This window comes from Xiphophorus maculatus, chromosome 15 (assembly GCF_002775205.1).
Source record: "Xiphophorus maculatus strain JP 163 A chromosome 15, X_maculatus-5.0-male, whole genome shotgun sequence".
NCBI classification, from domain to species: domain Eukaryota; kingdom Metazoa; phylum Chordata; class Actinopteri; order Cyprinodontiformes; family Poeciliidae; genus Xiphophorus; species Xiphophorus maculatus.
The window spans coordinates 17,269,845-17,292,964 of record NC_036457.1 but is presented as its reverse complement, the minus strand read 5'-3'; the positions used below and the strand labels follow the sequence as shown (position 1 = coordinate 17,292,964).

The 23,120-nt window shown below is 40.8% G+C and overlaps 1 protein-coding gene across 1 annotated transcript; it reads left to right on the top strand.

Moving 5' to 3' along the window:
- Window positions 1–4,323: 4,323 nt before the first annotated feature.
- On the top strand, window positions 4,324–22,769 carry LOC102224221 (opsin-5-like). The gene is made up of 4 exons (XM_005798295.2): window positions 4,324–4,718; window positions 12,972–13,265; window positions 15,676–16,001; window positions 17,559–22,769. Exons 1-4 carry the CDS (start codon window positions 4,649–4,651, stop codon window positions 17,901–17,903), a joined length of 1,035 nt encoding a protein of 344 aa, XP_005798352.1. The 5' UTR covers window positions 4,324–4,648; the 3' UTR covers window positions 17,904–22,769.
- The last annotated feature ends 351 nt before the right edge of the window (window positions 22,770–23,120 follow it).

Genomic DNA, 23,120 nt, shown 5'->3' with positions numbered 1-23,120 from the left:
TTCCTACTTAAATTTTTAAGTAACACCTCTCTTTCTCTTCCGTTTTACCAGTTAGCGCCAGAGTACGTAAGCAAGAGGGTTTTTTCCAACTTTTAGACCTCAACAGCACCACATGCTGCCAAAAACGAGAATTACAACCGGAACGTGAAATAAAAGCAAAACGGGTTTACAAGATAAATGTTTACCGGTACCAGTTTTTCACTTGGTTACATTCACTTAAAAAAGAATAATAATCTGAACAACACATTTCGACATTTTTTTTACAGCCATTGGCGTCGAATCCATGGATAGCCTTCCTAGAGAATGAAAATATTTAGCCAACTGTTTAAAAATCCTTCAGCATTGCTGTTCCAAGTCACAAAATGAGCTGGCTGGTCAGGAGTGAAACCTCGTGAAAGGCTACCGGCTGAGCCAACAGTGGCGTGATAATACCTGCATCAAAAGAAAGGCTCGTTACCAAGTCCTTGCTACATTTAATGGCATCCTGAAGAAGTAATTCAATAATTTGATTCAGCTGTGTTGGAGCAGGGACTCATCTGAAACCTGCAGGACAGTAAATCTCAAAGACTAGAGTTAGAGATCCCTTTTATAGATAGTTTTAGACAGATTAATTACACCCTCTACCTCTGTCTACCACGGGGTGTATTTCTTTGAACAATTGTGCAAAACTCTGCTCCACCATGCAAACATAAGCCAGTGTGTACAAGAAAGTACACACACACACACAAAAACCCTTGAGGCAAGTTCTCCTTACAAAGCAATGGCAAAACTCACACTGGCACACACACTGAACTGGAAAACAGAACAATACCGGTGGCTCAATTGTATAATACGCTTCCCGCTCGGCGGTTGTGTCATGGATAATTTGGGAAAAAAATCTCTCATTATTTACAACCTTGTCATACAAGTCATCCCTCAAATTGTCAGCAGTGAAATCACGTCACTGTTGAGAAGAAATGTTTGAATGCCTGGGAGTCAAAGGCCAAAAAAAAAAAAATCCCCTTACAATTTACTTCTCACACACTGGGCTCCATCTGGAAAAAATATATATGTTAAAGTGGCTTTCCTTGTAAGGATATAAACGGGGTAAACAAGGTACCGGTAATGCGAGAGACCACGTTTCACTGCCGTTAATGACTTCACAAATTCACTCCGAAATGGAAATTTGATGGACGTTTTGCATCCAACTCTCTCTATAACTGAATAAGACTCTTTCTGTACCAGCAGAAAATAATTTGGAAGTTTTTGACTTTGGTCGTGACCTCATGTGCCAAATATGCGCCCTCTCCACCTCTGAAAAAATTGCACTTAATAAGTCCTCCTGCAAAATGTTCCTTTATTTTATTTTTTTTCTCACAGCACGACATTTTTTTCCTTTGCACTCTGACATTGCGCCGCATCCATTTAGAGGCGGTTTCTATGCAGAGCCACTAGAAACTCATTAGAGCTGAATGTGTAGTTAGACGTCTTGTCCGTGGTCGTCTAGACATTACAGCTGGGGGAAATGAACGTTGAACCAAGATGGCCACTTTTCCCCGGTGAGTTCCAGGCACCTTATTTGATGAATGAGGCAGTAATTGTGGACGTCCTTGCAGATAGAAATTATGGTCATTGTAGGCCCACCATAATGGATTTCTGAGAAACAGCAGCTGGTGACAAAGTAGGAATATATATAATAGGGAAAAAAAAAAAAAAAGGAAGATAGCCTTGTTAACACTTATCCCAGTATTTTTTTATATAACTACTTCGATTTCAGGACAATCAAAATGCTAAGAAGCTGAGAAAAAACTCTAACATGCAGTTAAATGTTTAGAATACTGAAGCAAAAATATCTAATTTGATCCAGCAGTGCAGGCACAAAGAAGAAATGACTAATTCTAGAGCCCCCTAAGCTATCGCAGCCTTTAACGACGCCGTGAACCACGCGCTGTGTGGAAACTCCTGGAAACGACGGATTACACGGAGCGTCTTACAGGACGGCAGGTTATGTTTTCGATTACTGGCCGCGGAAAAAGGCCTCATTCTCTGACGTCCAGCCAGAAGAAACAGTGAACTGAGCCTGTAGCCTAACTGAGAAACCTTGAATTCTCGTAATGTTCATAAATGTGAACAATGTTATGTTCACATTTATGTGAATTTAGATCAAGATTTTGACTGGGTATTCTAAAGCCAACTATGCTTTAGTTTTAGGCTGACCCTAAACTGCTTGTTTTAGGGTCAGCCAGTTCTCCCTCCAGGACCTTCACAGCTACATGTTTTAAGAGTTCAGACACCAAATATATCTTAATATTCATTGATACACACCGTGGAAACCGTCTCGCAAATGCCAGCCAATAGCATGTCAGGCCATTAGCCACACGTTTCAGAAGCTGTATTTTCTTTGGAATATTCCAGATTTTCTCTACAAAAAAAATTAGAGAACGTGTGGGTTTTCCAGAAATTACTTGAAATTATGTTCTCCATAAAAATCCGCAAACAGCCGGAGATCCATTGTATCCCTCCAGGCCGATTTTCCTGTGTTTCCTGGTGTCATCTGACCAGAACACTTTCACACGTTTCCCCTCTGTAGCCTTTACATTGGATTCCTCATGAGTTTCTTTCAACAGATTCTTCTCCTTGCTCCTCCATGAATGCCAGACTTGTGGAGTGCCTGACTAACTGCTGTATTGTTCTCAAACCCGACTTGTGATGGATCTCTCTCTCTCTTCAGCTTCTCCACAACTACCAAGACACTCTAAACTGCTCCATTCATTTTTGCTCTCCTCTCCTTTCTTGTTGTTGTTTGAAGGGTCGAGGAAAAGGAAACTTTTATAAGGCCCCGTCATGTTTAGATGTGTCTACAGGATGGGAGAGTTTAGTGGAAGGAAAAAATCCACAAGCAGCAGAAACAACTGCAGCCTTCTGACGCCCACACATTTGGGAAAGATTCACATGGCTTAGACTGTGTTAGGTTTCAATAGCTGATTTAACGAACATGACGTCATTTTTGCTTGTATTGGCCAGCAGACTCGCCTGATCTAAAGTCCACGGAGAATCTGTGCTATTGTCAAGAGGAAGATAAATAGACTAAATAGATAAATAGACTGGAGCCAGGCTGGTCCACAACACACTGCATTGATTAATTCGGGCACCAAATGCTGGGATTTCTGCATCGAGAACGTTTTTGTTGTTGGTCATTTGTCAAAATCAAATTTTGGGTATTTATTAGCTGTGATCCAAATTCATCCAAATGAACCAAAAAAAAAACCAACAACATTTCAATATGTCCCTCTGAGTTTAATGCACGTGTATTTCTTTTTTTTTTTAGCTGACTTTTTATGAATTAAATTTACATTTCAATTATATTCCAATGTGTCAACCTTTCATATGAATTAAAGTGGTCTCTAGGGCAGTGGTTCTTAACCTGGGTTCGGTCGAACCCCAGGGGTTCGATGAGTCGGTCTCAGGGGTTCGGCGGAGCCTCTGCCGCGGAGGTAAAGACACACCTGTGTAAAGTCGTGATGACGCGCCCCGCTTGGCCATCACTGGCTGCAGAGGGTCATGTTACATTGCTCGGCCAATCAGCGCTGCCGGGAATTTAGTGCGCGCAGTATCAGCAACTGTCGTAGTTGTACGTTGCATGGTTTCTTTCTTAATATTTTAATCCATACTAAATATGTCGAGCAACAAAAGAAGAAAATGAACAGACTTTGCTCTGAAGATGCAATTGCCAAGGTGAAGCCACGCCTCTCTGAACTGGTCTCCCAAAAACAAACAGCAGAAGTCGCACTGATTTGCAGGTATGTCATTTGTGCAACACTGTATTCTGGCCCCCAAAATGTATTCTGTGGATTCAAAATGACAAAAAACAAATTCAATTTAAAATGAAAAAAATTAAGTTATTAAAAAAAATGTTATTCTTTGAAAAAAAATCCAAATTTATTTTTAATTAGTAAAATAGCAAAAAAAAAAAAATATATATATATATATATATATATTTTGGGGGCTGAAATTCTTTTATGGGGCCGAAATATTTTTGGGGGGCCAGAATAAAGTAACACTGTAACTTGCTGTGAGTTCATGGTTTTGTTCTTTGAGCAAAGTGACGTTCATGCACGGCTCATTTTGTGCACCAGCAAAAAAAACATATACTTGAATTTGGGGGGAAAAAATTATTTTATTTATCACTAAAGAAGGGTTCGGTGACTGCGCATATGAAACTGATGGGTTCGGTGCCTCATAAAAGGTTAAGAACCACTGCTCTAGGGGAAGACTGGGAGGGGGGAAGGGGAAGGAGGATAAACAGTCGCAAAGATCGTTAGTGAGTCGGGGAAACAACGTTCTTCCCTCTGCTGAGTCACTTCCAAGAGGTTAGAGTCTTATATTCAAAGCTCGTCCCTCCTCCTCCTGAAGGTTAAGTCACACTGTGGCACCAGGGGGAGACTTCAGTTGGCAGCGCTGCCGCTTTACGCACGATCTCCCCTGGTCGCATCTGGCCGGCTGTGCGCGCACAGCCGCAGCCTCCTGTCTCCGCTCCCTGCGTGCGGACAGATGGATGCGCCAGCAGCACCTGCAGCGGCACACTTTTACTTAAACATCACGCGAGGATCCTTCCTTTCTAAATAAACGCGTGCATTTTTTTTAAATCTATTTTTTCCCATCTTTCCAAATGGATATTTACGCCTCGGCTTTGTCACCGGCGCTGGATATCGGCGCAGGCTGCTACCTGCTGGTTTTAAGTAAGTAGAAAAACGAATTAGAATAGTTTTTTTTTGGTCGTTTACGCATTATATTAGTAATTTACTTCGAAAGTACTAATATAATCGGAAGGACACTTTCGATTAAGCAAAGAAACAACAAAACAACAACAACAAAAAAACAGGTTTCTGTTGTGGTTTGGATCACGTTGTCACATGAGGCTTGGGTGAGGAGTTCAGCTTTCTGTGTGTCCTGATTATAAATGGTACAGTTCACCTGTTGAAGAAAAAAATCTAACATTTCATCAGTTTTTGCCTAGTTTCAGGAACAAAGGCAGAATTCAAAATGTCAAAAACCATAAATTGAGCTGTTGGATAAAGTTTTATTTCTGAAATTTGTTTTTTTTTCCTTGTGACATGTCCTTTCTAAGATTTATTTTAAAAATCCACTTTTTTCCCAGCATTAACCCACACCAACCACTTCAGTGGGTACAGACCTCCTTTTGCACTCAGAATTACCTCAGTTCTTCATGATATGGACTGAACAAGACGTCGAAATAATATGTTGCATATTATTGAAGTGGTGCCATCGCAGCGTTGGTGCAAATCTATCAGCTGCCGATCCGTGATGAGAATCTGCTGCTACGCCACATCCCAAAGACGTCCCACTGGATTCGGATCTCATTTTCTCAATCTGTTGGTGTCCAACTTTGGTAAACTTGTGTCGGTCTTCTGTGTCTAGCTGACCGGAGTGGCATCTGCTGTGGTCTTCTGCTGCTTTTCACTTCACTTCTAATCTGGGGTCGGGAGGGCTGCTGGTGCCCATCTCCAGCGAACGTTTCGGGCGAGAGGCGGGGTACACCCCGAACAGGGCAACACAGAGACAGACAGGAAAAACAACCATGCACACACACTCTCACACCTAGGGAAACTTTAGAGAGAGACTGTGGGAGGAAGCCAGAGTACCCGGAGAGAACCCACGCATGCACAGGGAGAACATGCAAACCATGCAGAAAGACCCCGGGCTGGGAATCGAACCCAGGACCTTCTTGCTGCAACAGTGCTACCAAATGCACCACTGTGCAGCCCTCACTTCAATCCACTTTTTTTTTACGCCCTTCTGATGCTCAATTTGAACTTCACCAAGTTGTCATCGCCACATCTACTGTAGATACCTACATGCATTAAATTGCTGCCATGTGATTGCCTGCTTTACTATTTGTGTTAGCAAGCATTTTAAAAGGCATAGCTAATGAGAAGATATATATATATATAAAAAATAAATGGATTTCGGAGCACTGCTTGCCCTTTTTCACAGCGTCTTAGACAAGAAATGAGGGACGGCTGTGCAGAAAAGCTCCTGAGGTTGAGAATCAAACCCTGGATAACTGCTATATCAAATACTGTAAACCAAAGTTTAGTTGAAACATAAGAGGCAATTATAGATAAACTATTTGGCAGAAATGTTGACGATATTTGGTGGAGATGTGAACTGTTGTCCCAGATCTTTTTTAGTGCAGGTTGAGCCTCAACGTGTTACTTTGCCCCTACTTGAGGTAGAGTTGGGGTTTGTAAAAAAAAAAACCTCCTTTCCACAACTGTAGAGTCAGAAGAGGGAGATGTTTACGCTTGTTTAATGCTGAGGGTTTTGCTGGGAGTTTGGGATGTTCTGCCCACTGGTGTTTTAAGGAATTTTGAGAAGGATCTGGGAAAGACTTCTTGGCATAAAGTCAGGTTTGTTTCTGCAACCAGGCCTGGGATTTGAAGCTGATCTTGGTTTGTGGTGGGATTCCAAGTGGTAGCCATGAGGAGGCGGCTGTTTAGGAGTACAAACATTTGGGTTGCATCTCACTTCCACGCAGGCCGATTTTGTTCTGTTAGTGTCTTCAGACTATGACCTCCAGTCGGCTTTTCAGCAGATTGTTAAGCTGTTGGAATGACAAGCCTTCAAGTCGGAGGTCATGGCTCTCAGCCAGAACGGGATGGATTGTTTTCTTCGGGTTTTGAGTCTGTCTCTACCTCTGGAGGCTGGACAGATTAAAACCTCTTGTGCAGCAGTTCAGGCACTGCTCAAATCTGTAAAGGCTAATAAAAGCTGAGCCTAAAAGCAAAGCTCTCAATTTTACAAGTCGTGTCTCGTCCTTCCTTTTACACAAGGTCATAAGATGTGGATAATATCTGACATGAGAAGATAATTGATGGATGCATCGACGTGTCAAGAGGGTCGAAAGTTTAGTTAAGATGGATTAAAGTAAGAATAGTGCACTGTGTGAACAAGGTTGGGACTATAATCACTGGTAATGAACAGAGGTTGATAATTCCTGAATGCTCTTGCTGATATCAGCTGAAATTAAACCTTACAATAGCAAACTCTAATGTTAGAGGTCAAAATATTTTAGCGCGACTCCTCGTCTGATAGTGAATCCAAATGTAACTTCAGTTACACAGCAGGATCTAAATCCTTCCTCCACTGTGAGTCTAGTCATGTGACGAAGCTCCAGAAGGAGGAATCATAATCAGCTAAGATGAGAGAGGCTTTGATTTTCACACAGTACATCTGCCTGCTACTCCGACACAAGCAGAACCAAAACGGCTTTCAATAATAATAATAATAAAAAATCATTGTATTAATTAGGTTTTCACCATTTCTAAGGATGGTGAAATCTTCACGTAAACTCAAATATTCAGCTTATAAATGCATTCTGGGACTCTTGAAACAAACGTTAAAAAGAAATGATTCAATAAAAAGTGTAACAATAAACTAACCGCTTCAGCTCAACCGAGCCTAAGGTCAAGGAAAATAAATATTGTGTCTCAATGACCTTTATTCTGCGGTTTAGTAGATAGAAAAGAAGGCAGAAAGAAGAGGAAGTTGAGCATTAACAGCTCCAGGCTTGGACGTAAATCCATGAAATCTTCATTGATGATTGCTGGCCCTCCGTACACGGGGCGCCTGCTCTACCCAAAGTGGCACTCGGTGCCCCAGAAATAGCACGTCTTTAAAATTTAAGATTTATTCATCTCTAAGGCGGGTTCAGATCTGATGCGCCATGGCAGGCTGTCCCAAAACCCAGCGGCCACCTCGATCCCCTGTGGTCTGCAGCTTGATTCTAACAGACCTAAGTGTCCTGCAGAGTTTTTGTTTTTTTTTAAAAATACAACAATTTAGCAAAAACACTCAGGTGCCAGTCCATTAGGAGCTCTAAATCCTTTCGCTTCTGGATATGGAACGCTAAACACGGCTAATGCTTTGAAATGAGACGTACCAATAAAGTCAGACTGAACTAAACTTCTGGGTCAGCCTCCGGTGCTGGCAATGCAGAAAGACAGTAAGAGGCAAGTAGCTCACATTTTCTGGCAAGACCCATCAGGATGCAAATCATGAAGTGTCTCTGTGACCTTTAATGGCCCGGGCTTTTCTACTTTTGAGCTTTGTGAGGTTTTGAAATAAGCAAGGGCAGTGAGCGGGAAAATGTTGTGCATTTTGTTTGTTTATCATGAATAAATGGTGAGAGAGAGAATGTTTTGCTTGCTTTTTTCCTTTTTTTTTCTTCAAATTTTGAAATGAACGTACAATTGTGTGAAGCTTATGGAAAGAGACCAAAGACAAGTTTATGCATGTATGTATTATATTTGTTGCAACCCTGACTGACCTAAAACAATAGCTAAGCAGTTCAAATACATGCTTAAAATAACCAAAATTAACATTTATGTCGTGATGAAGTTGTTTAAAAAGCATCGAAAGCTATTAGAGTAAATGATGCAGGTGCCACTATGCTTGTTTTTAAAATAGTAATGTACAGTTATACTTTTTACCATTTGCCTTTATGCTAATGCTACATCCACTCACCACCATTGGAGTTGGTAGAACGTTACAAAACAAACGGATGTATTGATTTAATGGAAAGCTCCAATAATCTAAACTTAACAAGGCTTTCCAGATGTTACTTCTGTTTCATTCCAGCCATTGATAAGAGAACGTATGTACAAGCGCTAAAAACCTGCGTCCTTTTGTTGTCCTAAGCAGTCAAGCTAACGTTGTTTGTCCCCATCGATCCCCTTTTTGTTCTTGCTCAGTGAGTTTTTTGGAGCTATACTGGCTTAGTCACGCTTCCTTGAAAGTAATCCTCAGTGAGCTGGGAGTTGATTGGGCCACTGAGCTCTGTGCTTTATAGTCCCAAGGTGGCTCCTTGGTGAGGTTCGGGGGCTAAAGATTCATTCCAGGCTGTGGTAGAAAGTGTTGAAGCTTAATATCGCAGTTTTAAGGAACAAGACGGGGACATTTACTCTTTATATGCCAGATAAGTCAAAAGTACCTGCCTTGGAAAATTATTCATGTTCTTGGAACTTTTTCACATTTTGTTACTTTACAACCACAACCTTTGAGATAATTTATCGGTGACAGTTTATTGGCTGGAGATGACGGTGGGCTCCTAGATATCTGACTGCCTGTGTCTAGGATGACACACAGTTTTAGTCCATATACCATTAAGGCTGAAGCCCAGAAAGTTCAGCTCTGGTCCCGTCTGATCCGACTACTAACTGCGAAAAATCTCAAGAGACATGATTATTTTTTACAATGCATTGTAAACAGAGATTCTTCGTCTCTTGAGTGTTTCTTTGTTGAGGCGTATTTTCTAGTCTGGCTGGACAATACAAATGAAACAGCAAGTTTCATTTGAAGATTTTGCCACATCAGCATGACGGGATGTCACAGTAAATGTTCGAACATCCTAATTAATGCGTTTTCTGTTGCCGCTAAATTATAAACCCAATTAAATTCTGAAGGCGGTTCTCATTCTAGTTTTTGGACTGAACCCAGACTGAACCCCTAGTTGTTAGTGAAAAGTTAAAAGAGTAGTCGCAATGGTGACCTTTTTAGTAAAAGGGGAAGAAAGATAAATATGATAATAATAATTATGAAAACTGAACCTGAATGCCTCTGCTCCATACTAAAGAGCAAAAGAGAATCGACACGCAGAAGCTAGTTGCATGTGATGTGCTGCAAGCTTGTCAGGTCAAGATTAAAATATTTGATATGTTATTAAAATTTTTAAATCTTGTATGATTAACTCTAAAATTATGTTCTCTTCAACAGTTTGAAGATATGGTTTGATTAAAGAAGGCAGCATATAGAACAATATTTGTTAGCAGTTTTCAGTCTATTTTGCTACACTGCTAGCTTGCATGACAGTTTTACACTTGGCAGTGCTTTAGTAATCTGTCCATTAGCCACCAACAGCACAGTTTTACCCTCACATGGAGAGTGAAGAAAAGATTTTTTTTGCAATCGGAGTGTTTCTCCTGCACATCACAGGCCTGGAATCATTTAGCATAAAACCAATCACTTTTTAATATTTTCATTTGTTTACGTTCTTTCTGTATTTCATACATCAAGTCAACTGCTGCATTGCTTACCATTTACGCTGAAGTTTAACTGTTTGTGGGCTAAAGTAAACTAAACCCACAATGTTTCAGGGTCCTAACACTGTCTCTGATGGGCCCCATAAAGTAATTAACACTTTCAAGTATAATAGTTACTACGGTGAACAAAACAAAACCCATTTTTGCTCTGTTTGTGGATGTTTAGTAAGTCACTTCGTAGGACACCATCATGCTCCCGCATGCACTGCCACCTACTGGATAGGAGGTGGAAGTTCATCTTTAAGCCATTAATCCACATGACAAGCGGTCAGCCAGAAAAAGACTATCTGCTCTGGAATATCTGGATAAGCACAAAAAGAGGAGACATCGTTTAACATCTGAGGCTCAAATGTATGAGGAGATTTTTTTTTTTTAGGAGATTATTGTTTTTAGAAAGGAAATAGCAATAAATCATTTGTCCGTTAAAGTAGACAACGTGCATTTCTAGTTATGTTTTACTTAACGTTTTGGGCATTGGTGTGATTACATTGTTCATGAAAAACACTCTAACTGCAGTAAATGGTTTTGGAGTAAAACAAGCCTTGATAATCGTATCTTACAGGATTTATTTTTTTAGTTGCCAAAAACAACTTGCAAGTTTGTTCAATTTTGTACAATAAATGACATGGAGACAATATATGACATATGATTTAGCATAATGAGGATGATGATAGTGACGGGGCCCGCCCATCCATCCATCCATCCATCCATCCATCCATCCATCCATCCATCCATCCATCCATCCATCCATCCATCCATCCATCCATCCACCCATCCATCCATCCTCCCGTTATGAGAATGCTGGAATACCCAGAAAACACACACACACACACACACGCATAAGGAGGACATGCAAAATGCGCTCAGAATGGCCTGAAAAGCCAGATCCATGTGGCCTTATCAGATTTGCACAACTGATGCAAAAGGATCAGACACTTAATCTGTCTAAAGTCCAGAGAATATGCAGCCAAGCTGTCTAACTTCCAGGACTCTGCCTCATGCAGTGAAGACATAAACGCCAATGAAAATGTAGGACACAAAAGGAAAACATCCTGTTAAGTTATCGCCATTTCCTCTTGTAATAATAATCACCATAGTGACGGCGGCGAGTTTAACACTTTTCCAAGATCTGTCCTGGTTTGTCAAATACCCCAATTAAAACGGCAGGTTGAAAAGAACAAGTGTGACCTTTGTAAGCTGAAGTGGTGATTTGCTCATTGTTATTTGCCACTGTTAGACGTTTTTCAAGATCCAGATTTACACGGCTAAGGAATGTGGAAGCAAATCGTGTCGGAGTTACATAAATCTAATTGTGCTGAAAAAATAAAGCAGATTAGGGCTTTGTAGTCATTTTCAGTTAGATTTGGAAATCTGCTCAAGTTCTTAAATAGCTGTGAAACTCAGCACACTATTAAATCGCATGTTTGTTTTTTACCATAAAATACTCATAACAAGGATTTGGTTATTGTTAAAGGATCAGCCATTGTCTAATCCTCTGTAAAATTACACCAACATTCACTTTCTTTTTGTTGTTTCTGGCAATTATGTGGCCGTGTTCGTCCTGCTTCACAGGAAGGACGTGCATCTAGCACTTCCCACCTCGTGTTTGTTTGACACTTTCCTTCACCTCTCGGGGCATCACACGCTCGACTGATCGGCAGTCTCTGAAAACAGACGTGGTATTTTCTTTAAGCCGTGACGGGGTGCGCTCGGTCATTGTTCCGCTTGTTGTTTGGTCCTGGAGGAACAAAAAAAAAAAAAAAAAAAGAATCTGGTGTCTCATAAACAAACAAACCGAATCGATAACCAGTCATAAATCAGCTCCTGTTTGAGTGTACTGCTTAGTGATCGGTAAGCGATGTGTCCTGATTCGAGATGCGTAGGGAAATTGTTTGTTTGCGTGAATTTTAAGCTTGATCAGCCATCAGACAGTTTCAGGCAGAGATCTGCATGGCGGCAAATCTGTTTGAAGTAAATTCAGTCACCTGAACCGAACGGCTTAAAGACGTTTAGATCGAGGCTTTACACCGTTTACCGGAAATGTTCAGCGTTATTGATCCTTCGCCCAGAAAGATGTTTGTTTTTGGAATATGCCCAAAAGAACTGTCAACTTACATCAAAAGAGTCCAAACCGTTGAAGTGGGATTCCTACAAGCTGCAAGGCAAAAACACAAACTCTCACCAAGTATTTTTGGTCTAGTTCCTAGTGAAAATATCTTAACACTCTTGAAATGAGATAGAATCAGCTTACAAGGAAGTTTCCAGTAAGAAGGAGAAATCTTGTTTTGAGTAAAGAATTTCTTAATATTGATGAAAAAGTGCTGGTTCCACTGGTTGGAAAACTTATGACATGAAAAAATGTCTCTCTGCCAGTGAAACTTGCACTGGTAGTTTTTATGAATATTAAGAAATGATTGACCTAAAACAAGCTCCTTTTTCTTGATGCAAAATTACTGTAAGTTCATTTGGTCTTATTTCAAGTGTACTAAGATATTTGCACTGGAAACTAGACCAAAAATACTTGGTGAGATTTTGTGTTTTTGCAGTGTAGTAGGTTTTATTGCACTGAAAAAGTATAAATGCGATAGGAATTTACATAGAAGAACTCTTGAGCTTTATTGGGTTGGAGAATCTCAGCAGTAAAAGTCCCTGTGATCCAGCTACAACCTACCCATGCTTTTCTCAAACATCTGCCCATTGACTGGTCGGTTCCCCGTTCAGCACAAACTGAGTACAGAAAGAATCTCATTGTGTTGTGGCTTAGTTTAGCCATTCCTACGCCTTTCTGACTCCCAACAGCATCCGTTTCTGAAACATTACCCTACGAATAGCTTTGATCAGACATCTGTCTCTGTCTCCCGTTTGCCTCAGCCGTGCTCTCCACTGTGGGAAACCTGCTCGTCCTCATCATGGCGTTCAGAAGGTCGTCCCGTATGAAGCCGCCGGAGCTGCTCAGCGTGAACTTGGCGGTGACGGATCTCGGCGCGGCCGTCACCATGTACCCCCTGGCCGTGGCCTCGGCCTGGAGCCACCACTGGCTCGGCGGAGACGTTTCCTGCATCTACTACGCTCTGGCGGGCTTCTTCTTCGGCATTGCCAGCATCATGAACCTCACCGTCTTGGCCGTAGTGCGCTTCATTGTGTCCCTCAATCTGCACTCTCCCAGTAAGTCATTTAATTTAAAACAAATCAAATAAAATAAAAAAACAGGTACCGGTGAATTGAAATTCATTGTTTTAAATAAAGTTCTTTGCAGTTTGCAACATCAAACATCTGTTTTCACAATCTTTGCAGTCCAGATTATTTAAATCTCATGGCAAATGAAGAAAACAGATGATTTCCACCATGCCAGTTCTGCTGCTTCCATACGATTTAAAAGGGTAATTAGGAAGCTAGGAGTGGCAAACCAAATGCGCTCGATTAGCTGATAATCAATAAGACCATCTCGGTAGGTGCAGGGGCTCTGGTAGGTTACTTCTCTAGTGGTTAAAACAAAGCCAAGGCTGACAAATTGCATTATTGAGGTCTGGGAGTTCATTTCCGAACAATAGTCAGTCTATCAATTTACAGCAAGAAAGACATTTAAGTCCATTTCCAATCTTCCCAGGAGTCAATGGTCCAGAGAATTCACCCCGCGGTCAGTCTGTGCAAAATGGCAATTAAAAAAACAAAGAAACAAAGAGCTTCATCTTTAGCTCTTTAGTCAGGAAGGTCAGGGATATAAGCACAAAGAAACCCATTACCTGATATCCACTGTGGTTGTCCAGAGGCGTAAAAGGCCCAATGTAAACATGGAACCTGTTTAATGTTACAGTTCATTATAGAATAATATTTAAAAAAAAAGAAGCTTGTTTTTAAATGGCTGCCAAGACAAAGCTGAGATTGAAGTGAATATGTGTGGTCATAACTCCCAGCTGTATGTTTGGAAAGATAAATAGTTTCTTGTTGAAATCTTCTGTAGGCGATATTAAAACTCGGGACGTATAAACTTGGTTTGCATCTGCCGGCCATCCGGGTGGCAGGATTTTGGCTCGGTTGTCGTCGACACATATTCAACGTCAAAAAGTTGCCAGCGAAAAAGAGAGAACGCAAACAACGCGCTGCCCAAAAAGTCTGGCTTTTCCTTTCGATTGACGTGTGACAACGCTTTTGCCTCGGCTGGCGCATTCGGTTGCTTTTGTCAAGAATGAGATCATCTCTGTCAGGGCTGCCAGAGTAACTCTGTGCAGAACTGAATCTAGGACTGAACCCCACAGAAAAGAAAAGGGCAGACAACCACGAGCACGCAGTCACACCTGGCAGAGCTGCAGAGTGGCCAATGCAACATGCATGAGTCTGGAGTGTAGGAGGAAGGTGAAGCGCACGGAGCAGGTTCTCCCGGCCTGCGCTGGGAGAACCTGCGTCACTCTGTAAGCCAAGGGTTACAAAAAAAGAAATAAAAAGTCTCGAGAAAACTGTATTGGCAGTACACTAATAAAACAGATGTAATTAGTTTTTAGCAACAACAATGACAGCGTGGAGAGAGTGTCACCTTGGAGGAGGACTCATCAGCACACAGCTCCCTGGTAAACACTAGAGAGATGAGTGGCGAAGCGACAAGGAGGAAATCAAATTGCCTCTTTATTGCCTCTTCTTTTGATGGCAGAAACAAATGTGAAGTAGCCTGTTAGGAAAAAGACGCATCAAAAGAAATGTTTTTCTTTTTTCTCATTAAGAAAAATTGCTCACAGTTTCCCAGGGAGGGTGAATCCAGCTTCAGAGGGCGCTCCAGGTCGTGTTCAATGGGGATGTTGAAATTTCCCAGTTACAAGGACAACCGGAACGCATCATTACACCCTTCTATGAGAAACTGAATTTTTTTTTTACTGGCCTTGACTGGTGTGATAGATCTGTGTATATATAGTGAAGCATAATATATAGTAAGTAAAAGTATATACACATTATACACTTAATTTTTAATTTATTTCAAACAGACAAAAAGTAAAAGCAAGAAAAGAAATCAAATTGAAAAAACTTACCATGCGCTTTGACATGCAATATTACATTCTGATTTCCTGCCACTCTCAAACTCACAACCTGCAAACATTTAAATCTCCCAACACCAGATAAACTCTTAAATTATTCCCACATTGAATGACTCCTACACATCACATGCTCATCCTTTAATGTGCAATAATTTATACATTTTTAATATCATCAATAGCATTTCTGGTCTGAGACCCCTGTCCTAGACAGCATATTTCCCAATAAGCTCCTACTCTGTTAGCTGAAAACGACCTATTTGTGACAACTCATGCATTCTACAAATGAAATCAGTTTGTTTCTGTCAATAGAGACACGCAAGTTAATAAATAAGGGGCGGCCATAGAAAACGGTGTGAATGCTGTTATGACTCAAACTGACCCCTCTGTCAATGATTTCACGGTTTGCAAAGAATGTTGCATTTCCTTTACTTCGCAGACGTTTCTTTCCAAATTGATTCTGGTTGTACAGTTAAGGTGAAAGACCGTGACTGTTGTACAAATTGATGAAAAATACCCAGTATTTATCTCTCTCTCTCTCTCTCTCTTTGCAGAGGAGAAGATCAGCTGGAAGAAGGTGAAGATGCTGTGTGTGTGGACCTGGCTGTACGCTCTGGTCTGGGCTCTGTTCCCCATTCTGGGCTGGGGCCGGTACGGGCCGGAGCCCTTCGGCCTGTCCTGTTCGCTCGCCTGGGGACACATGAAGCACGAGGGCTTCTCGTTTGTCGTCTCTCTGTTCTCCGTGAACCTGCTCGTGCCGAGTGTCATCATCATTTTCTGCTACTTCGGCATCGCCATGAGGCTCTACTTCACCTACAAGAAGTCGACGAACAGCAACCACGTCCCCAACATCATCAAACTCCACCGGAGGCTTCTGATAGTAAGTCACTCCGCGCCGACACCGCTGTGACCGATACGGCGTCTTTGTCAAAAGTAAAGCCCTTGTGCGTTTTGAAATTATTTTTTTTGCTGTAGCTTAATTTTATGTGATAAAACAACACAGATGATTTTCTGAAAGATGCTGTGTGCATATTATCTAGTCTTCCCTCTCTCCGATCCCCCCGCACCCCCAAAAAAATCCAGTCTAACCAAGTGCAGCTTAATCTCAATGTAAACACAATTGTCCCGTGAAAGCCTCAGATGTTTGCTAGAGAACATTAGTAAACAAACGGCTTCATGAATTCAAGATTAATAAAACAAAGGTGTGTTTTCTACCCCAAGAATCTTCAGTCTGCTTGACTTGCTCTGCTCAACGAGGATCCGTCCTTTTCCAAAGACTTTATTTGCTTCTGTTTCACCACCGTGTGATTTCTATCCTGAACATGGTTTTAATGCCGGGACAGAATTTTAAAAGGAATACATTTGAACAGATAAATTATTTGAAAAAATACCAAGCAGCGCTCACTGGAACACAGAATCATTTCACGTTTCTGTGCTAACCCCTGCAATCTTTTGTTTCGTTAAGCCAGGAGCGGAAAAAAAATGACCACCAGGTTTCAGCAGACGGTATTTTTGCTGAGCAACATGTGTGACACAAACGGCTCTGGTGTGCGACAGCCCAACAGTATTTGCTACGGCTGTAATTTAGATAGAAATGCATAAATGCTGTCGAAGTGAACAGTTTACACACATCTTATTTGAGTATATTTTGAATACATGTATATTTAAACAGCTAAAATAATCAATTAAAGAAATTAAATGAGTCAAATTCCAATTAATTATTAAGATAATATTGCTCCTCTGATTAGTTCTCCCCATTTAAAAAAAGAAATACAAAACAAAAATGGATTTTGTAAAAAGCATAAAATAACTAACACAGCAAGTCACGTTTTTTCCTGATAATTCAATTTAAGATAGTGAATGATTGCGGGTTAAGAAGCTCAGCTTGCTAGCAATTTTCATTTGTTAACCTGAGTAAAGCTAGCTCCAAACCAACGTTTTTGCTCTAACATAGAAGAATGAATGTTAGGAGTCTCACATTCATTTTTACCTCAAGCCATATAAACCTACTCTTGCAAATCTCTGTTTACCACCGCATACAACAAATTAGCATAACAGTGGGTTAAATCGGTATCTAGCTAATTCTAATAGATTGACAGGATTTGTTACCAAAAGTAGCCGATTCTAGAACTTACCAATATAAATGCTTTTTTATTTATCGTCCAGAATAAATTTTTAGTGTGGATATCCACTGTAGTTTCACAATTAAACATAATGCACACATTTAACAAGCTGGGAATTGGCTGGTAAGAATCACATTGTGTAGTAGACCCTGAGACCAAAAGCCACAACAGAAAAGTGTGAGTTCAGCTACAATGACACTAAAAATAAATATTTTTTCTCAAGTCCAAATGACAAAGAAAACATTAACCACTGCAGCATTTCCAGATGCTGCAGTGGGATTTCTTTTTTTACCCTCTCTGTTGCTCTGTTGCAGATTGCCGTTTTGATCAGCGTAGGCTTCGTCGCCTGCTGGACGCCCTACGGCTTGGTAAGCCTGTGGTCCGTTTTGAACGACAGCAGCAAAATCCCGCCCGAGGTCAGTCTGCTGCCTTGCATGCTTGCAAAGAGCTCCACCGTGTACAACCCCTTGATCTACTACTTCTTCAGCCGGAGCTTCAAAGAGGAGGTGAAGCAGCTGTCGTGGGAGTGCCTGGGCTCCCACGCGCGCCAGGTGTCCAACAGCGTCAGCGAAAACAACGTTTACATGGTCAGCGTCAACCTCAAGTCCAAGGAAGTGGCGCGGGAAACCTTGCAGGAGATCACCGAGTCGAGACAGTGACCTCGGCGTGAAGGAATCTGAAAAATAAGACTGAGCCGAGATGAGTTGTCAGAGGTCTCATGGTTCTGGAATGGAAAGGTGTCCTCTGGGTTATCACCAGGTAACCGGGTCCTTAGACAGACAGGCATTGATGATGGGTAAAAACTGTGAATGTTCCAAGAACTACAAATATTTTTTAAAAAAAGTTTCCAATTCAGTCATGGAGATGGGATATCTGACATCTGAGTAAACCGAGCTTATCCAAGAAATGATCACAATCGGCGGGTTTGCGATGTTACGGTACATTAAAGGTCACAGAGAGAAGATGCTGCGTAGCAAAGGTTCAAAGCCAAATGCCGTACGGGACACTTACAAGAACTGCCAGAGAAAGTGGAAATGTTTACTTTATGGACGGTTTTTTCATGTTGTGGAGGAGTTGTGCTTCTGTGTGCATTGTGTGTGTGTAAACAATAAAGTAGCTGTGGTGTCCTTGAAGGCCACGCGTTGCCCGTTTCCGAACGGCGGCTCATGCGGGAACGCAAGATTGTAAAGAAGCTGCTGTTATTCTGTCTAAGCCTCGTGTTATGATGTGTAAATGTACAACAGCTTTAACAACCTGAGCGGTATGTAACTTTAAAGGCACCGTCTAAAACAGCTTTGTGTTGTAAAAACGAAACTCTGCTCTTAAAAACGACATTTTTGGAGAGGTGTGACTGTTGAAGTTACTTCTGTAAAGCACAATTCAAGGACATAAAGGACGCAGTGGTTCTGCTTTTGTATCCGTTTGGCAAGTAGTCAAAAAAGTGAAATAGCAGCACTTTTGGGTTACACTTTTAGTGTTTTGTTGCTGAAGTGAGGCTAGCTATTTATCTAGTCGTTGGAAAAACTCCAAAGATGCGTCATGACATGTCTTTAAAAAAAAACTTTGCAACTTTTCTAGCTACGCTGATTGTGGCGTAGAGGCAAAAATGCATGTGGATCACAGAAAATAACTGGTTAAAAAGCCGTGGTTGACACATACGTGGATGCATTTGATTTGTCACTTTGCTTTTGTTGTCTGGAGCAAATGTAGTGTAACCGAATGCATCAGAATTCATCAAATAGTGAGGCGTTGCATGTTAAGACGATTAAAACCATGCATAATTTACCAACTTAAGAGCATGCTTGCTCTGTTTTACTGCTTATTTTAATAATATAAATGTTTCCTGCACTACTAACAGCTCATAAAAGGAATAAGAATACTTTAGTAAATATAAGTAAAATAGCTGATTTACGAGGAGGTTGCTAGTTCCATCCTGACCACTAGATGGCAATAATAGCAACACACAGCACCTTTAAACGGATTTGTGGTTTTCCTCTCCTGCTGAATATAGATTTCATCTCCATTATCATAATTTTCATCAGTTTAATCCTTTTTTTTTGTACTTTGGGGAACCAAAACAATATTGCAAAGAATTCGCTTAGTAAAATCTGCCCAAACCTTGTAGAAGAATTTGTTTGCTGCATTCTGACCTGATCAGGCCAGATTTTTTTGTTGTTGTTTGAGGTTTTCTCTTTTATTCACTCTCTGTATTGATCAAAAAGAGTTTATGGTACAATCAGGCTGAACCACATTGTTACACTGAAACCAGACAAGCACATTAGTGAGGTTAACGTGTTTTGCAGGTACTAATGACAAAGTGCGTCACTTTTTAGTCGCTATTCTCCATCTTTTCCCTTCTTATTGTTATGACAATGTGCCTTTCAAAGCTATTCATTCTCCTGGTTCGCTTTCACATTTTGTCACAGTACAATCACAACTCTGTACTTTGTTGAGATTTTATGTAACACAAAGTTCTGCATAATAGCTAAGTGGAACAGCCCCCTCTCCCCCTCACCCAAAATTAGCGCTTTTTAACTCCTTACATTAAAAAGTAATCTGGTGACATTCATTAAACCTGAAAATATTCCCCTCTTTTTTTGCATATAGTTGCTCAAACTCAGTTTCAGGCTCATCTATGAGCAACTACTTGCAAGTCTTACCACATTCTCAATTAAAATTTTGGTCTGGACTTTGACTGGGACATTCGAACACATGAACAGACTTTGTTCTTAACCGTTAGAGTGGTGTGCTCATACTGAACACACTACTTTGCTTTGGCCTACAACATGAAGACCTAATAAGGTATACTGAAGGTTGTTGTTTACTGTGCGAATACTTTTGGAGGCCACAATATAACCACCAATGAAAATATAAAAACATTCAAATTAAAGAACCGCTTTTGCTTCATACTATGAAAAGTATGCAGCGAACCAACACTATTTTCACTTGGCTGTTTTTACCACCTGTGCTGAAAGCAGTGCTGCATTGCAGGGAAATTTAAACCTTCAGCGGGTTCCTGCGCACTGTCGTGTAAAAAAAGGACCAGGTTGGGTTAAAGTCGTTTTTCACATTCTCAGCCACAACACGGGCGAGCGAGGGAACGCAGCATTTAAAACGCCTCAAGTCTCACTTAACATACTGCGCTGTGAAAACAAAACTTGAATCCGGAGAATGGTTGCAACCCATCTGTGCCAAGTCTGCCTGATTATCAGATGTGAAAATAGCATTAGTGTTCTCACTTCGAGGTTAGGAACTTTATATACTGAGAGGAATCGAGAGGAAAGTTGGACATTGTTATTTACATACACTACGCCGCCGCAGTTTTTCTACAATCCAGACTGCTTCTGCAAACATTTTGTGAAAGAATGGGTCGCCCTAAGGAGCTCAGCGAATTCTAGCGCGTTACCTCGCTTTTAAGTATTCCTCAGTCAGCTGTTGGTGGTATTATAACGGAGCAGAAAGGATTGGGATCGACAGAAACTCGGCCTGAAAGAGGCGAGCCCTGTGAAATCACAAAAGTGGGATCAGAGGAAGGTGAAGTGCCCGAGTGCAAACAGAGCTTTTACTGGAGGGGATTCCTGATCAAGCAGCTAAATTGAACTCTTGCGTCATCAAAAAGTAATTCCGGTAAAGGGAGCACTTAATGCTTCAGGATCATTTCATCCCAACGGATGACTGTTTCCTGCTCCAACATGATTGCTAAAAAGCCAGGACCACAGGGACACGGATGAAGAACTTGAGCGGTCGGCACAATCCTGACCTCAACCAGACAGAACATCACCCAGAGGAGAGACTGCTTCATCCACCGTCAGAGTCCAACCTCGTACATTACACAAATGCACCCCTACGCCCTGCGGAACGCCACTTTTGGTTACTACTGCAGGCCATTAGCTCTAAAGCTAATCATGATTTCATTAAAGTAAAGAGGCTAAAGGGGAAAACACATCAGCAGAGTGTGGCACGGGTCATAAAATAGGAGTATTGTGTTTAATTATAACAAACCACAACACTGTGCACAACATTCACCGGTCAATCTCAGTTTCATTCTGTTTATTTGCGTGAACGATTTTCAAGCATAACCAGTGGTTAAAATGTATACTTTGGGTATAGATCAAAGTATAGATCGCTGGACAGTTAGCACATGTTAGCACACAGGTGTGCTAAGAATGAACACACTTATGTTACTTATGTCATTACAACTACACCGCTCTTGGCTTGCCAGACTTATTTACTGCGGGTGATGTATTGTCTGGTCTCACCGTCTGAACAGAGCTCAACCTTAAAAACAAAAAGCTTTATTAGATTCAAATGTCGTCAGCAGCTTGGCAGCATGAAAAACGTAGCTGTCTAGTTTTTGTACGTCCCACTGAATGGAAGAGTTTAGCAAACAAAGTGACCTTCAGTCTGCATTTTGTTCAGTAAACCTGTCTGGAAAAATAATTGCATTTAACCCGCCGTGCGGTGCACGTCTGTATCTGCGAACGTAATATGAGCTGCTTTGAGAGTATTATTTTTATTTATTTATTCTTTTCTTTGGAAAAAAAAAAAAAGACACAACTCTTCCCCACTGTAAATAGCGCAGAATTTTACTTGTGTGCAATATTATCTTTTTCTTTTCTTTTCCTCGAATCGTGGAGTTGCTGTTGAACATTTTGTTTAGCAACTTGAGAATGTAAAGCTCGGACTTTTGAGCATCTTTATGTGCACAAGTTACTGGTCGTATTAATGAATAAACACATAATGAGTACAAACGCAATGCAGTGGCAGTTATTATGGTTTACATGGATACGTCATTTATATCCAACATACTCATGGTAGAAGTCGTCTCGAATTCAAACACTTGGATCTTACACCCCTTTTGTTGCTTTTTAGAAATCGATCCTCAGCAAAATTTATCTTTTTGATAGAAAACAAATATAAAAACAGCCTGTAATGTCAAAGTGATTTTTTTTATTTTATTTTCGTTACTGCTGATCCCCACACAGTTTTGAAAGGAAGAACGGAGTAAAATTGCAGCGTCCGGATGTGTAGCACTGACAGAGAGCTGTCCAAACAGACATCATGCTTTGATCGCAACCAAAGGAGAAACTACTGAAATCTGACTGGAACGGGGTGAATATTTAAGGAATATTTCATCTTTTTATTCGTCATTATTTACATCGTCATTATCATTTTTATCAAAAAAGCTCAAATTTCTTGTAATTGATCCCTATGAGCAATAAAAGGGGTAAAACATCAAAAGTGGTGAATGTTGTTTTTTTTTTTTTATAGGAACCGAACAGGAAAGGCATTTGTTGTGAAATGGTGATATTTATATGCCGTGATGATCATAACAGCCTTGCTGTGTGTAGGTTTCGTCACATGCACAGTTGACATGTTCCCATGTGCAATGAAACACTTTGCTGTCTGCAAGAATGCCGGTCAAAAAGGTAAAAGCAAAAAGAAAAATGCATAGAAGAACTTGGAGAAAAAGTAACAACACCATGTACAAACAGAGAAAAATAAAACAAAAATAGAAAAATAATGTGACATGTTCACGGTCGTTTTTTTTAAAGGGCAAAGGATGTGAGGCAATTTCTCAGATTGTAGTTTTATTTTGTGATTGCGGGCAGAGGAACTGAATACGACAAAAAGGTCATAAACGCCTTTAATCTTATTGCCATGAATCCAACATGTGCCAAGCAAAGACCACAAATGCTTAAAATTAAACTGTAACCGTCAAACTGATCACTATCTGGACCAAAAACGGGAACATAACCTGTTGCCAAAGTTTAGCCATAAACAGAACGGTGCAGAAATGGGGAACAAAAGAAGAATGGGAATCAAATCTCTCAATATATTCAATATAAATCCCAGAAAAAACGAGGTGGTTGACG

Coding starts and splice junctions, on each gene's coding strand:
- LOC102224221 (XM_005798295.2), top strand. CDS start 4,649: ATGGATATTTACGCCTCGGCTTTGTCACCGGCGCTGGATATCGGCGCA. Junction 4,719..12,971: donor CTGCTACCTGCTGGTTTTAA/GTAAGTAGAAAA, acceptor CGTTTGCCTCAG/CCGTGCTCTCCACTGTGGGA. Junction 13,266..15,675: donor CCTCAATCTGCACTCTCCCA/GTAAGTCATTTA, acceptor CTCTCTTTGCAG/AGGAGAAGATCAGCTGGAAG.